General features: G+C 42.8%; 1 protein-coding gene across 1 annotated transcript; it reads left to right on the top strand.

Moving 5' to 3' along the window:
- Positions 1-4,467: 4,467 nt before the first annotated feature.
- Positions 4,468-14,601, top strand: susd5 (sushi domain containing 5; the record flags this gene model as incomplete). The annotated part of the gene is made up of 5 exons (XM_079175559.1): positions 4,468-4,549; positions 5,715-5,892; positions 9,446-9,555; positions 10,717-10,905; positions 12,701-14,601. 5 exons carry the CDS (start codon positions 4,468-4,470, stop codon positions 14,599-14,601), a joined length of 2,460 nt encoding a protein of 819 aa, XP_079031685.1.
- Positions 14,602-15,259: the final 658 nt, after the last annotated feature.

Here is a 15,259-nt window from a genome sequence, read left to right as displayed (position 1 = left end):
AGGTGTTCTCAACATCCACAGCTAGAGGGCGATCTTACGCAATATTATCCACTCTGAACTGTTGAGGGATGATCACTTATACATGTTGTGATACAGCATTATTCTGAGCAAAAGGGATAGAACATGCAGTACTTGTGCCTTTCTTGAGTATTTGCATTTTCTTTCACTTTATACTTCTACTTCACAACATCTCAGAGGTAATATGTTTATGTAACATTTATCTGACAGCTTTAATTTCACACTACAATTTGTAATATCCTTTATATCCAGTGAAAACCACGTATCTACAATTTTGGTGATTTTGAATTCGATTTTTCAGACAAACTGATGGATTAACTGTTCCTTCATGGGTTGAGAAAACTACTTCTTAAGCTAAATAAACTTTTTAAAGCCCCCCCTGGAGTACGGTACTTGAGTAGACATACATACTCCCCACCACTGCCTTCAGTTTCAGAGTCCTGGTATTGTGCATGCTTGTTCACTGTCATACTGTCACCGACTACTGGGACACGTGAAAAGAGCCATCGTTAATGTCATTAGTAACACATGTGAAATAGGCCTATAAGAAAACAGTGTAATTGTCCCTCTGCAACACGTGAGCCAGATATCAGTCACACTCACACAAATCCTGGCAAGAGGTCTAATTAAGCAAAGTGAAAACACCTGTGTGGGTCCAGGTTGACGCAGCTACAGCTCTACCTGGTGAATTAACCAAACAATTTCCCCTCTTTGCTTCTCAGTGAATAGACTGAACGGCTGTTCTCTTGGTCAACACTGTAAGGTGCAACTATAATGAGATAATTGACTAAATCATATGCAGGTGTGCTGGTTTCAGCCCTGCTGTTGTGTATGCTGGGAGCACTAGTGGTCCACTTGTGCTCTTTCCTGCCATGAATAATGAATTTAAAAAAGAATATTAGTGGAGAGAGAATAATATCTGAACATAAATAACAAACTTGATTCTAGCATTTATTTGGACTAACAATTATTATTGTTTTGTGCACCCAGAAAAGAATATAAGGAGTTTTTGACGGCATAAGTTATTTCTTAAATTGTATGTCTGAACAAAAATCGATTAAACTGATTGATTAAGTTTCTGTTTATTATTCATTATATACCGTTTGATTCTTTAACATAAATATAGAGATGACTCAGAGGACACACGCTGTGCGTGCATGTTGGCATGAACACATACATTTCATGATGCTTGTGCTAAAATGTAATCTTTCATCTGCACGCAACACATTTTCAACCCTTGTGCCATCCAGTCTCACCGCATTGCATGGTAATTAACATCTCTCATCAAAAGTCAAATTCATTAACTCAGCTCTTTGAATAGCTCCGTGGCCTTCTCCTCCTGACTCTGCTGTGGCTGGCAGCTCAGTGTTGAATGTGTGCTGGTGATCACAGTGACTCCACTGATGTCGAGCAAGGACGTCTCTGTTGAACACAGTTACTGTTTCCATAGACCTGAGCTGATGATATTTGAATACTGTCTCATTGAAGACTTTTTGTCATAATCTGTGTTTATTGGCAACTTCCTATTTTTTTATCCATCTGAACATGTTGTAGTGTTTTGTTCATTTTATTGCTGTTTGATTAGAATTTGTTGCGTTCACTATGAGTTTAGTAATTTACTCTGTTCCCTGTGTTCTTTAAAGTGCTATACAAAAAAAATAATTGTATATTGTTGCTAAAACACACATTTATTTGCAGGTTCAGACGCATGTTCACAGATATTGACACTGTCCACAGAAAACCATGTATCTTCAAAATATGTTTTACTTAAACTGAAGGACTGTGCTGCCATACAATTGGAAATTCTTCAACCTAAAACAAACTGTCTAAAAACCCCATTGTTTTCTTTCAAAAGTGTGTTTTCATAAAGCTAAAAGCTTTTCCTTAGCTCATGAAAAGTTGACATTTTGGAAAAAACATGTTTTTCAAAGGACAGCAACAGACACACACACACATATATCAATCATCTCTCTCAAAACCAATTTTCCCTGCATGCAGCTTCAACTCTTGCATTTTGAAGCTGTTCCTGCCCCCCCCCCCCCCCCCCCCCCCCGCTTCTCAAGAGGCTGTTGCCATGGAGACAAAGCCATACCCTCCTCTGTCCCTGGGCTTCACCAGTATGACCAATGATTTCCTCTGAGTCAGTCACACACCTGCACTACACCTCATTCTGACAGGACATGTCTCACATGGGAAGTCACTGGTCTCACACATACTCAGAGCGATCCTGTGGTTTGTGTGTGTGTGTGTGTGTGTGTGTGTGTGTGTGTGTGTGTGTGTGTGTGTGTGTGTGTTTACTTCCATTGCACAGATTGTCTCATAGGGTGTGTACTGGAAGTCCTGTGAGATTACACACCTGTGTGAAGGACACCTGCAGCAAACATAATTCTCACCATGCCTCTCTGAGACGGTGCAAGTGTGAATCACCGTCTCTCTCCTCCACGCCATCACTCTGCCCTCTTCAACTTCCACCGCTCCAGAAATAGCCCCCCAGTAACGTGAGTCAGGATCCCAGCCCACCTTTAGGTCCCTCATGCAAACCCCCTCTAAAACAGGAGGCGAAAGTATTAGAGGTGTGTGAGGGCAGGGGGGGAAAAAGTTACAGAGAAACACAGAGAAGGGTGACTGAAATGGAAAAACATCAGCGGGGTATTTAAAGCCACGATGCAGCAGCGTGGGTGACTCCTTTGGGGCAATTATGAAAATGGAAAAGGTGGGATGTGGAAGAAAGTAATGGAGAGAGATGAGTATGTGTGAATCCTCAACCAAGGTGTCACTCCTTAAGGAATTTATACGTGGCTGTTTAAAAAAAGAATGTCATTCCAATTGTTTCCTGTATTTGCAAACACACACACATACAGCATCGGTGTCTCCTCTCCTTGCGAGTCACAGTCATCATCTTTACGGCAGGGAGCAGGAAAATAGATGGAGGATAAAATCCTCTTAATGTTCTCATCTTCTCTCCTTTTCCTTTGTTTTTATTTTATTTTTCCGGCTAATTATGAAGGACAATTCTTACTATTTCGCGACATCTTAAAGACCAAACGAGAAATCAATTCATCAAGAAAAATAATCATCAGATTTGTTTATTATTAGTCGCAAAACTGAAAATTCACTCCAACAATAACATGCTGCTTGCACATTATTGCATCACAAATAATAATCTACTGACATGATGTATAACAATACACACTTACAGGTACCATTGTTATGCAATGAGTACTTATTTATACTTTAAGTACATTTTGCTAATACTTTTACATACTTTTACTTAAGAAACATCTTCTTTCAGCAGATGGTGCCCAAATGTCATGAAATGAGTAGATGATCAAATCTCCATTTTTCTTTTCACTTCATGGACTTAAAAGTTCAGAAATGGTAAGTTTGATCCTCTACAGTTCCACAACAACTGGACAACATCCACCTGCTGAGGGAGACTATGTGAAAGCTACAGAGCAGCTACTAAACGGGCCGCGTGGTGGGATTGCTTCATCAAAGAATGAACTGTTGTACTGCAAATCTTACACTATCCTCTTGCATGAGATGTTAATGCATATGCATGTGCAAATGAGAGGTAAATGCAATTTGTATGTGTGGACAAGTGCATTTATTTATTCCAAAAAGCATATGCACACTGTGATAACTTTTATATGTATAACGTACTTATAGGTTATAAAGTTGCTTTCGGTACAGTGGTGTGGATCCTGTGTGTACTGGTATATACGTGGGTCGGTTATCTTCACCTGCAGATTTACTGGAACAATGTCTGCATGCTCCAAAAAGCTCTGTATGGGCTTTGGTCATCAGTCTTTATCTCCCTCGCCAAATGGGACACACACATTAACACACACCGCCCAATATAGGGAAGTTGGGCCTCGCAGAGGGGACAATTCACCTTAATTAAGATTTTATGCTCAAAGGATCAGCTCTGCTTGTACTGAACCTGAGGTCCCTTATTAGCCACTGGGTGTGAAATTGTCTCTAAATAGCAATGCAGTGTCAGTATGTTACTCTTCAACACAAATACACACTTCCTCACATGTATAACATTTAGCTGAGGCTTTCATCCATGCCACATCTCCTCCCCTCATCTCTCCCTCTCGCTCTGTAAAGGAACAGTCCGGCAGTCTATCTGACCGCCTTTGCCCACCCTTTAAGATTTTGAGCTGTGACGTATTTGCTCACGGGGACACGCGAGTTTTCACACCGATGCTCCATCTGCTTGCGAGGGCGACTATTTGGGGGAGATAAACTGCGCCTCGCTGGTGAGCCGCTCTTACCGTTTTCTTTCCGGTATCACCCTCACTTGTCAACAAGCGCACCTTCCTGCTGCTCAGGCGCGCGCTCTCCTCTGTCACTCTGAACCTGCAAGATTGTGAATAACATAAAGTCGGCTGGAAGTTTTTCGGACACGCTTTCCAACATACAAAAGTGAGATTTTGCCAAAAGATGCTGGATCGTTGTAACAAAACAGCATTGCTCTTTGGATGCCTGGCTTGTCTTGTGGTGACCTCTGTTGTAAATGCAGACGGTAAGTTCATATTTTAAGATTTTGTACTCGAAGAAAATTATACAAAGTATACCACATACTTCATTGTAAACTCACAGTTTATTCCCAAAGACAATTAGCACAAAGCTTGTATTAGAATATTTAATTAGATTCCTTCAGGAAAGTTAAGGGTTGGTGATGTACGAACCGTTGCTGGGGGAAGCGTGCACTAACTAATTGGCTCTTGCCTTGCCTTGTGCATTCAGTAATTATGTATTTTTTCTGTAAATGTAACATTTTATCGCAATAATAAAAAAAACATCTTCAAATATTTACTGCTAGGAACATTTGCTTTAGTGATTCTGAAGACCAAATAATGATGATGAAAAAGGTGCTCTACAAGTTGATAAAAAGAGAATAAAACATCCAATAAAGAGAGAAATAAAAGTAGTCAAAAGAAAATCTATGGCTACCACATTAACTTAATGCCAGGTGTTCATTTGATTTAAATTTGAATTTATTTTATTTCTATATGAGCTTCAAAGCTCAAATCAGAGTCCAGACTTTCACCTCTGATTTGGTTTGATGATGAGAGGGACGCATTCATTCCTGTGATGCTTAAATTGATCATTCCTGTTGCCAATACTGTACACGGTCAAACTTCTCTATTGAAAACTATACTTCAATGCACTGACATGCAAGTGTAATGCTGCTGTTATGTAGAATGTTCCATTTATACAAAATAATTTGATTTATTCACCAACCTTTTCGCAGCTGCCAACATATATATCTAATAATATCTATTATATTGTGAAATATATTGGGACCTGTCATTTTTTATGTGGTGATAATGTTAATAAGCATAGAAATGTCTTCATTAATTGATGATTCACACCAGCAGTTGTACTTAAATGCACATCTGTATTGTGGCACACATAGTATGGATTTACATAGATTTTGCGATCAGTCTCAAAATCCATATTTCTCTTCAGGGGAAACAGAAAAGGTTTAATTTAATAACAATTGACAAAACACTTGTGAATTAGGTGAGGTGTCTTCTTACCAGTTCTCAGAAGCTCACAGGTCAAATCTAAACTGGCGCTCATGAAAACGTGTATGACTTTGTGCAATATAAGAGGTTAATAAGAGGAAATAGGAAGTTTCAGAGGGGGTCCTCTTACTCCCTGCTCTCTCTCTTACCTCTCAGGTCGAGTGTTCGTGTTGGACCTGAGAAACTCCTCCGGCCTGCAGGGCTTCAGAGATGCCGAGGGGGCTTGTGCCTCTCGACAAGCCCGCTTGGCATCAGCAGAGGAGCTCCATCATGCTGTGGTGGAGTGCTTCTTCTCCCCATGCACCCGTGGGTGGCTCTACGGAGGCACAGTGGGGTAAGGAAAGACGTATTGAGGGTGTTCGTCGCTTTAAGGGACATGTCGGGGCGTCTTGAGGTCAAATGTCATCTTGCTGTGTGTGTGTGTGTGTGCATCTCTGTGAGCGTGACAGCGGTTGCAGGAACGGATGAAAGAGAAAGGAAGTAAAGGCAGCAGCGGCAGTTACACACAGGATGGGAAGATAGAAGAAGAGAGTGACACATTTCAGGGGGGGGGGGAGAGAGAAAAAGAGAGAGGAAGAGCGGGAGAAAGACTCCTCTGTTCCCTCCTGGAGGAGGAGGGAATTCTGAGCCGGGGTGTCATGTCGACAACTGCCTCCATTTACACCTCTCATCTCCACGGTAACATGACACACAGCATTCAGCCCCGAGAGACAGACAGACTCCCATGCAGACAAAGAGACAGGGCTGCTCTGGGCCTGGAGGGAGAGGATGCACTGTTAGTTTATAGTGAGGTGAGTCTTTGGTGGTAATGACAGAGGATACATGAAGAGTACGTGGTCTTTGTGGTTTCAGTATTGGGTGATTTCAGGGCTGTGAGGTACATGCTGTACAGCATCACATAGGTGGTGGTGTGGTGCTTGTGTTGAGCTAAAATACTGCCATGAATTCTTCAGAGATTTTTTTTTTTGCAATATAAGCATCTTGAAATTGGAATAAAGGAACATTGTGTTGCATTCAGCGGGATCTAATTAAAGTCTAAAGTAATTGATTATTATATTATTAAGAATGCCATATTTAGTATATAATCAGCTTTAGTTTGACATTTTTCACGTTTTCGCGACGGCCACCATCCTCCTCTTACGTGCTCGGCACACGGGAGAAGTTTCATTATGAGGCCGCTATGGCCCTTTAAGTACAAGTAATCCTTCAACCATTCTTTCGCTCTATTCCCCCTCCCCCCCCATTCCCACCCGAAAACTCTTTCAAACTGAAAACAGACACATATTTATCTACTTCTGTGTCGAACTGAAATGTGTACCTCATGATCAAAGCCGTTACAATTCAGTTTCTTAGCAATCGATGGTTGTTGAGATATTTCGGTGTGTCCTATAGTGGCGCACCAGCCGCCAAACCACCAGACAGACAGACAGACAGACAGTCTACCTATCCCTAGAGCCACACCTCTAGCATGGCTAACTCATGCTAGAGGGGAGTGCTCCTGTCTGGAGCACAGGCAAGGCTCCAGACAGGTCATGACTGAATAATTACAACTCTCTGTAATGTTACTAGATAGATTAAAGGGCCCTTAAAGTACTTCCACAAGTGCATTAAGTGTATTGAACGAGCTAAAGAAGGTATTGGAAGTTGATAAATGTGTGATAAATTATTTTACATCGGTTTATAATGTAATGACTTGGAAAATGAATATATTAAATCTAAATAAATAGATGGAAAGGATCATTCAAAGGAGGAATCATCAGTGTTATGAAACTGAACCTGCTTCAAAATGTCCGTCTGCCTCTGAGGATGACGAACGTCTGGTCGGAGGAAAAGCTGACACTTTTTGTTCTCCATTCCGTGCGCTCCGCTGCTCTCTACGTGTTGGCCAGCGTTGGTCAGCTTTCACACCTGCGTACCATGTTTCACAGTGTGTCACCCATCTATGTCTCTGTGTGTCGAAGCTGAGTTCATCCCGACAAATTCAGAGAATTCTTTTTTTTCCAGCTGTCATATCCAAAGAGAGGGGTGTTGCATACAGTCCTCATCTGCTCCTTCAATAAAAATGTGTTTTTTTTTCAGAGGGTAACGCTGTAAGTGCCAGTTAACCTGTAGTCTTTGACATAAGTTTTAGGTCTGTTGCATAATAACAAGCGCTTCTCAGATGGACGCTCCTACCTTAACGTCTTCCTCTTACCTGTCAATCATAGAGCTGCTGCCACGACAACCAAACACAATAATACCAGCAAACTCATACAAACACACACGTATCTTTGGGTTTTCCCGGTAATGGTTATGTCACGCAAGGTGAGGGTTTTGAGAAATGGTTCTTCGGTCAGGTGAAGTGTCTCTGATAGAGGTCATATCCTTCTCTCTTTCACACACACACACACACACACAGATGCCTCCAGACGCTAGAGTTTAATGTGAAAAGTCTTTTTTTTTGTCTCTCCCTGAGTGTTTTCCTGGCGATTTCTGCCCTGCTGCCTGTTTGTCTCTCAGATTTGTGTCCTTATAAGCTGAAGTTAGCGTGGCACAAGCATTCGGTATGACTCACACCACCTCTCACATTCTCACTGCACTGCCAGTCAAATTATTTCCAATTACTGGTGCTTTGATTGACTGAGTTACACAAGTACACACACACACACACACACACACACACACACACACACACACACACACACACACACACACACACACACACACACACACCTTTTCCATTTGATGAAGCTTGATTAATGTTATTACCGTGCAACATTATATGAAAAGTGTAATATGTCTGACTTTTAATTATGTTTCTGAACTCTGCTTTAAATTTTCTTTCCAAATGGAGTCGGGAGCTGCTATGGGAACATGATGTGATTGGCCTGGGACGTTTGAGTCAGTCTTATCTGGTGCTTTTAGATGACAAATGGGCTAGCGATGCTATAAACCTTAATGTGGCAACAAAAATAGACTGTTTACTCAGCATTTTTTTTTTACCGCAGCTTGTAGGCGCCGTGCGCTGACCGCATTATTCATTCGGTCTCTGTGGAAAGCGTTTTATATTAAGTCCCTGATGTTATGATTGTTCTATATGAGGTGGGCTGCAACTTAAGGCTTCTGCATGGGAACATCTATGCGTAATGTGCCACAGTGTGATAACATTGTGCCGCAGGCTGCAACTGCTGATAGTGCAGCATGCCTGAGACATGATGTGTGTTTCTGGACTCTGGTGTCACACTGTAATAATATTTGAATAAGCAACAAATCAGGCGGGGACCGAGAAAGCAGCACGTACTGTTTATATCTGTCTGTGTGTGTCGTCATATCTTCTGTATACATATATTAACCAGAGCTGCAGCTTTATTCAGCAGAAATCTCACTTCACTGTTATCAGTAGTGGAGGAAGAATTATTGAGCTACTTTACTTGTGTAAAAGTACCAATATATTAATGCAACAATACTCCATTACAACTGAAAGTCCTGCATTCATATTAAGTACAAGTACATAAGTATTATCAACAAAATATACTTAAAATATCAAAATGAAAAGTACTCAATCTGCAGAAAAATGTCCCCTGTGACTGATATGTTATTTATTATAATTTATTTTATGATGCATTAATATGTAAGCAGCAGTTTACTGTTGTAGCTGCTCGAGGTAATACTACTTTGAACTACTTTACATACTGTTAGGTATTTTACTCCTGTGGTTCCCAACTTGTGGGTCCCAAGATAAATCTGAGGCGTCAGGAAATGATTAATGAGAGAGGAAAGAAGAAAAAACAAAGTTATGCTAGTCTTTTTTTGGATGTGGGGTAAAAAGTACCATATTTTCCTCTGATATGTAGTGGAGTAGACGTATGAAGTATCTGTTTATTGATTATTTATCTATTGATTTCTAGGACCACGGTGTGTAATGTTGTGGGCAGTGCACTGAAAGCAGTGGATGTGAGAACAGAAAACGCCACAGAGGACGCTGCACACCTGGACGCCTTCTGTATCAAAGACAAAGGTCAGTAAACACACGGTACACACAGATATATACACTCATGCACTCATCATTTATAAATCTGTACATAAGTAAGTCATGATCCGGTTATGAATAGATGAGCTTTGTGGGAACAGAGTGTGTGTATTTGTGTCAGTATGTGTGTGTCTTTCCTGACATTTACTAAGCGTTCCTTATATCCTCTACGTTCAACACTCTCCATCCTGCAACATTGTGTGTGTTTGCCATTTCTATGTTTCACATTAACACATTCAGACTTAAAACAAGAGCCTTGAGGAAGTTTGATGTCTTGGTTTTTCCTGAGGGGAGAGTTACATTAACAGGTATTGTAGTATTTTTAGACTTTTGTGCACAATGAGGGTCCCGTAGATGTCAGAGACGGGGATGAGTTTACAGTTGAGGATTCTTTTAGGCAAAGCAAACAATTCTGTCAAGCTTCTCCACTCTTTACACCACAAACCTTTTGAGCTGGCGCAGGAAAAAGAGTCTTTGGAGGGCTTTTTTGATGATGCAGCTGTGGTTGCCTTCCCATTTCAGAGAGGAGTAAATTGTTAGAGGCCATTAATAATCAGTGGTGGGAGAGATTTCCCAACTCTGCAGACGATGACTGCATGGGATCAGCCCTACCTACAACCCTATTTCTAAACCTACATTTTGAGAAGAAAAAACAACAACAACACAGGATTTGATTGTATTTTGAAAAGGTTTTTATTTTGGAGAGTAAATACAACAACTGAAAACATAGAAAAATATGTAGTGAGAGTGGCATTTTATGCTAAATCAACATGTTAATATCTGTGCTGCCTCTGTAAAACTGCCATAACAAATTAGACCAGAGTCAAGACAAAACACTGCCTTTATCTCATCCCAGTGGCATTGTTAGTGGTCCTGTTTGTCAAATTAACATCCACATTTTCCACAAAGCCCATTGCTTCCTGTCCCTTGAGTCATTCTGATCTCTTTCTGTTTACAAATGGGAGAGTGATGCTGTAAAGCTGGATAATAATTATGTGTCATGGTTCATTAACCACACTGTGCAGTACTGAATAGGGATTGCGGCATCTCTATATACCAGTTTGTTTTACAACTCAAAACATTTATATTCCACTTTGTATGTTGTATGTTTTTTAAGATCACTTGCATGTCTGTTTTTGCTGTTGACAGGTGTGCCGTGCGGTGACCCTCCATCCTTTCCTAACGCCCGTCTACAGGGCCACACTGGGTATGAGATGGGAGATGAGCTGCTGTACACCTGTGTGCCGGGTTACGCAATGCCCAGTGGACACAGTGCCTTCAGCCTGCTGTGCGACAGCTGTGGAGAGTGGTATGGACTAGTGGAGATATGTGTCAAAGGTAAGGCGGTCTTGAAACTGTTCATCTTTGAGGGTGGGACAGAAATGGAAAGAGGCAGAAAGAGAAAGCCCACTTCCTGTTCATCTTCTTCAAAGCTTTGACCGAGACGGACAGGAGACCACTCTGATGTCAACCTCCTTTTCTTAAAAGCCCTGAATGTTTTAGTTTTTTTTAAATACCTTCAACTTTTTGTCATTTCTCCTCAGTCTCTCTGACTGGTATGACAAATGAATGAAGCAAAAGTTTCTTTCTTTTTTTATCTAGCATTGTCATGGGGGGTTGTTCTATGCTACAACTACTCCTCCTACTGTTACTACTACTACGACTATGACTACACTATTCCCTTTAGAAATCTAACAATATTGAGTAAATGTTCTTCAGTTGGCCTAATATTCAATTCAGTGTATTGAAGACCACATTAACTTGAAATTGTTGCGGATCCTTGACTTGCATTAGAGTCGTCCAGATTTTGGAGATTTTTGGAGATTTTGATTAAAATGAAGCACAATTGTCAGATAAACATTCACTCTGTGAATTCTACTCCAACACAGTTTAACAAGTTTCATGTGTACACCAAATTCCTATCCTACTTATGTATGTTACTTAAAGATAGTAACATCAGACCATTTTGCCCTCGACATTTGTTGTGTTATGGTTTCAGAATGATGAAGACAGTTGAAGAACAATTGTCACAAAATAGGATGTAGGCTCTACAGGATGGCCAACTTGCCAACTTTCCCAAATGCTGTAGGTCTTGGCTGAGCTTCGACTGTTGGCTCCCAGCGTTGTTAGGTGATCGGTACTTGATTCTTGGCCTTTTGGGAAACAGAGTCTCAGTTGTGAGTAGAGAATGGCTGCTATGACACCTCAGTGTGACATGCCATAGCGTGGCCCAGTTCATAGCAGAGGGAGAAGAGTTGAATGTGAAAGCAGAATGCCAGGCCTGTGTCCATGAGTAGCTAACGGGGTCGTACTCATCTTCGTGTGCTACACCAGCGGTTCCTGAACTGTCCCGAGATCAATCTGAGGACTGATGATGATGAATGATTTAAAGAGATAACAAAGGGAAAAGCACGAAGTTATATTTACATTACTACTGACTTATTTTGTGTGATATACGGGATACTTTCACCTTGTCATGCCTCTAGAAATCCTCCAAATAAGAATGTGACCCCTGTGATAAAGCATCACAAGCAGACAATACTTTACTTTAAAGGAACAGTTCGACTATTGCTGAGAGTTATTTTAGAAGATTGATGACACTTTTGCTGGAGCCAAACTTTAAAGACTGTAAAACAGGAGAAAACATGCTAGCCTGGCTCTGTCCAAAGGTAACAAAATAAAACTACCGGCACCTCTAAAGTTTACTAGTTAACACATTATATCTAGTTTGTTTAATCCGCACAAAAACTAAAGTAAAGCCAAAATGTTGCAGTGCTATTTCTGAGCAAGGAGAAGGGACTTCCTCAAGTCTCCGCTGGTTGCCTGGCATTAGCAAAAATAATGAGCTTTAGAGGTGATTGTAGGGTAGCTGTTTCCCCCTGTTTCTAGTCTTTATGCTAAGCTAAGCTAACTGGCTGCTGGCTGTGGCTTCATATTGATGTATAACCTTTCCTTTATACGGGAATGATCCAAAAGGTTGGGGAATCCCTGCTCTAAAGTACTTCCACATTGTCAGAATCTAAAAGTTGTGTTTGAATGCAAATGCCTCTTTGATTTGTTTGAGTTGAGTTGTTTAATAATTACCGTTCACTTGATGTAACTTTGTCAATGTGTCCTTGTTGTGTTTCTGCAGATGAGACTGAAAGTCCGGTGGACTACGAGGACAAGTTCACTGATTCCTATGGAGAGGCAGAGCGCCACACTGAGAGACCAGAGGAAGCTCAGGGTGAGGTGTACGAGGAGGTGCACAGAGCTGCATACCCGGACGAGGGGAGGAGTCAGGAGCAGCAAGAAACAAGCGTCACTGTCGAAGTAGAGAAGGAGCATCAAGACCAACATGGAGAGCACGATGTTGAAGGAGAGGTGATTGGGAGAAAAAATGAAGGAGCTGAAGAAGGAGCAGAAAAGGACGATGACCGGGCTGTTGAGGACTTCATAAGTCATCCGAGGTGGGAGCAGGAGAGGAGGGAGGTGGTCAAGATTGATGCTGCCACAGAAGCACCTGTCTCTCTTCTCTCCCAAAAACACCTCTTCTGGTTCCCGTCTGAGGCCTTCCAGGAGGAGGGACATCCTGTCTCCAACAATCCAGTCACCCAGACTACACAGAGAGCCCCAGACGCCCAATCAGAGGAGAGTAAAGAGCGTGACAGCCAAGAAACGCTCCACCACCAGCGTCCAGTTGATGTCGACGACCACGATGACGAGCGAGACGGCTACGATGATCCAGACACAGATAACGGAGACGATCACGATGACAGCATCCATGAAGAACCGGATGCCCATGACGACAGCCACCATGATGATCTAGATGACCACGACAGTCGCCAGGACGAAGACGGCGATCATGTGAAGCATTACATTCCAGCTCAGCATGATGATCTGGACAAGCGTGACCGCCACGATGATCACGATGACCACGATGACCATTATGACATGGGCGAACACGAAGAGGGCCGCGATCGTGTTCGCAGCCGGGAGTATGACGACACCTTCGATGAACATGAAAGCTACGAAGAACACGACGACGTGACCGGCGATCGTGTCGACGATGATCGAGAACATCCTGATGGCTCTGAGGAACATCCTGACCCTGACCCTGATGACCGCGAGGAGCATTACGACCCAGAGGAGGAGAACGACAACGACCATTACACTGATCACGACGATCATGAACACGATGACCATGACAGCTATGATGATCATGACAGCCATGAAGATGACAACGACGGTCATCAGCATGTAATATTTTCTGTAGCAGCGGATGAACATCAGAACGGCACTCAGAAGGGAGCAGAAGGAGAGGCGGCCACAGATGACACCTGGCTGGACGGCTACCCTGTCGTTTCGGAGGGAACAGAAATTGGTGACTCCACAACAGAAAGGGTACGACCAGAGGATGCAGAGAGGGGGACAGTTGTTGGGGCAACAGACAGACCCAATGAGGTGGACATTCGTGAACCGGGCCCTTACACCAGCCTACCAGAGGAGGCCGAGTCTCCCACCACAACGCCTGCTTTAAATCAAGGGGGAGCAGAGGAGATGTGGCCTGGATTCATCCCCAGCGCCGCCCCCTCACAGCCCTCAGACTCTCCCTCATACTCCGACACCCTGGACTACGACACACAACAGGCAGCTCCCACCCACTTCTGGCAGGGTGACCTCACTGAGCATCCCTTCCTCGATCACGGCCCGGTTCCGCCGATGCGCGACGGCGACGGCGACGGCGTAGTGATGGAAGAGCACACTTTACACAATCTGCCTGGTGAGACCGGCGAGAGGGGTGAGATGGAGGGAGATATGGGGGAGGCGATCTGTACAGGAGACAACTGCCCTCCCCGTCCTCCGAGCTCCTCCAGCCGAGGTCCTACGGTGGCAGCGATAATTGTGGCGCTGTGTGCGGTCGCCACGGCGGTTATCGTTGGGGTGTGGTGTTACAGACGGCAGCAGCAGAAGAGCTCAGTGTACGAGATGAATGGGAAGGGCCAAAGTCAGACCAGACAGGGCCAACAGATAGAGATGCAGCAAAAAGTGTAGGAGCGACGGATGAGGACAGAGGGACACTAACGGAGGGCAGAGACATTTAGGAGGGATGGGAAGATTCGGATGAATTTGAGAGGAAAGCACAGCCCCTCATCTTGCTAGAAACTACTGCATAATTTAAGAGTTTGGATAGGTGTGAATGGATGAGTTGCGCTACAGCCCTGTTCAAGAGCACCTATAGGATGCAGAAAATGGTGTAAAACAGTAAGAGCTGATGCTTAACACAGTGAAACAAGATGGTAGATCGATTTTAAGGAATTTTAGTCATCTGCATTATACCTACCCAATATTGTCAAAGCTCTGACATCTAGCTGGACATGTGGAGGGGGTATCTAGACTGGACTTAACTCCAGCAACTGAAAAGGGAGATATTAAGGAATTAACCATGTAGGAAAACCACAAGAAGGCATGCCTGCCCACCTGAATATATGAACTGAGACTTCAAAGCTCTTGGACATTGTTCATTGACTGCTCATTTATTGTTGATTTAGCTGCATTGTTCTTGATTCCCCATCTTTTTCTGTTTGTCTCTGAGTATTGTGTTGATAAGAACTGTATTCCACTTGTTACTCCAACACTTTGCAGCAGCAGATTTGGGCAGGTAGTGACAAATGAACGACCAGGCTTCTGTCAAACCAGCAAGAACGGAAAA

This window comes from Pholis gunnellus (genome assembly GCF_910591455.1).
Source record: "Pholis gunnellus genome assembly, chromosome: 16".
Taxonomy (NCBI): Eukaryota; Metazoa; Chordata; class Actinopteri; order Perciformes; family Pholidae; genus Pholis; species Pholis gunnellus.
This window is presented reverse-complemented; position numbering and strand designations above follow the sequence as displayed.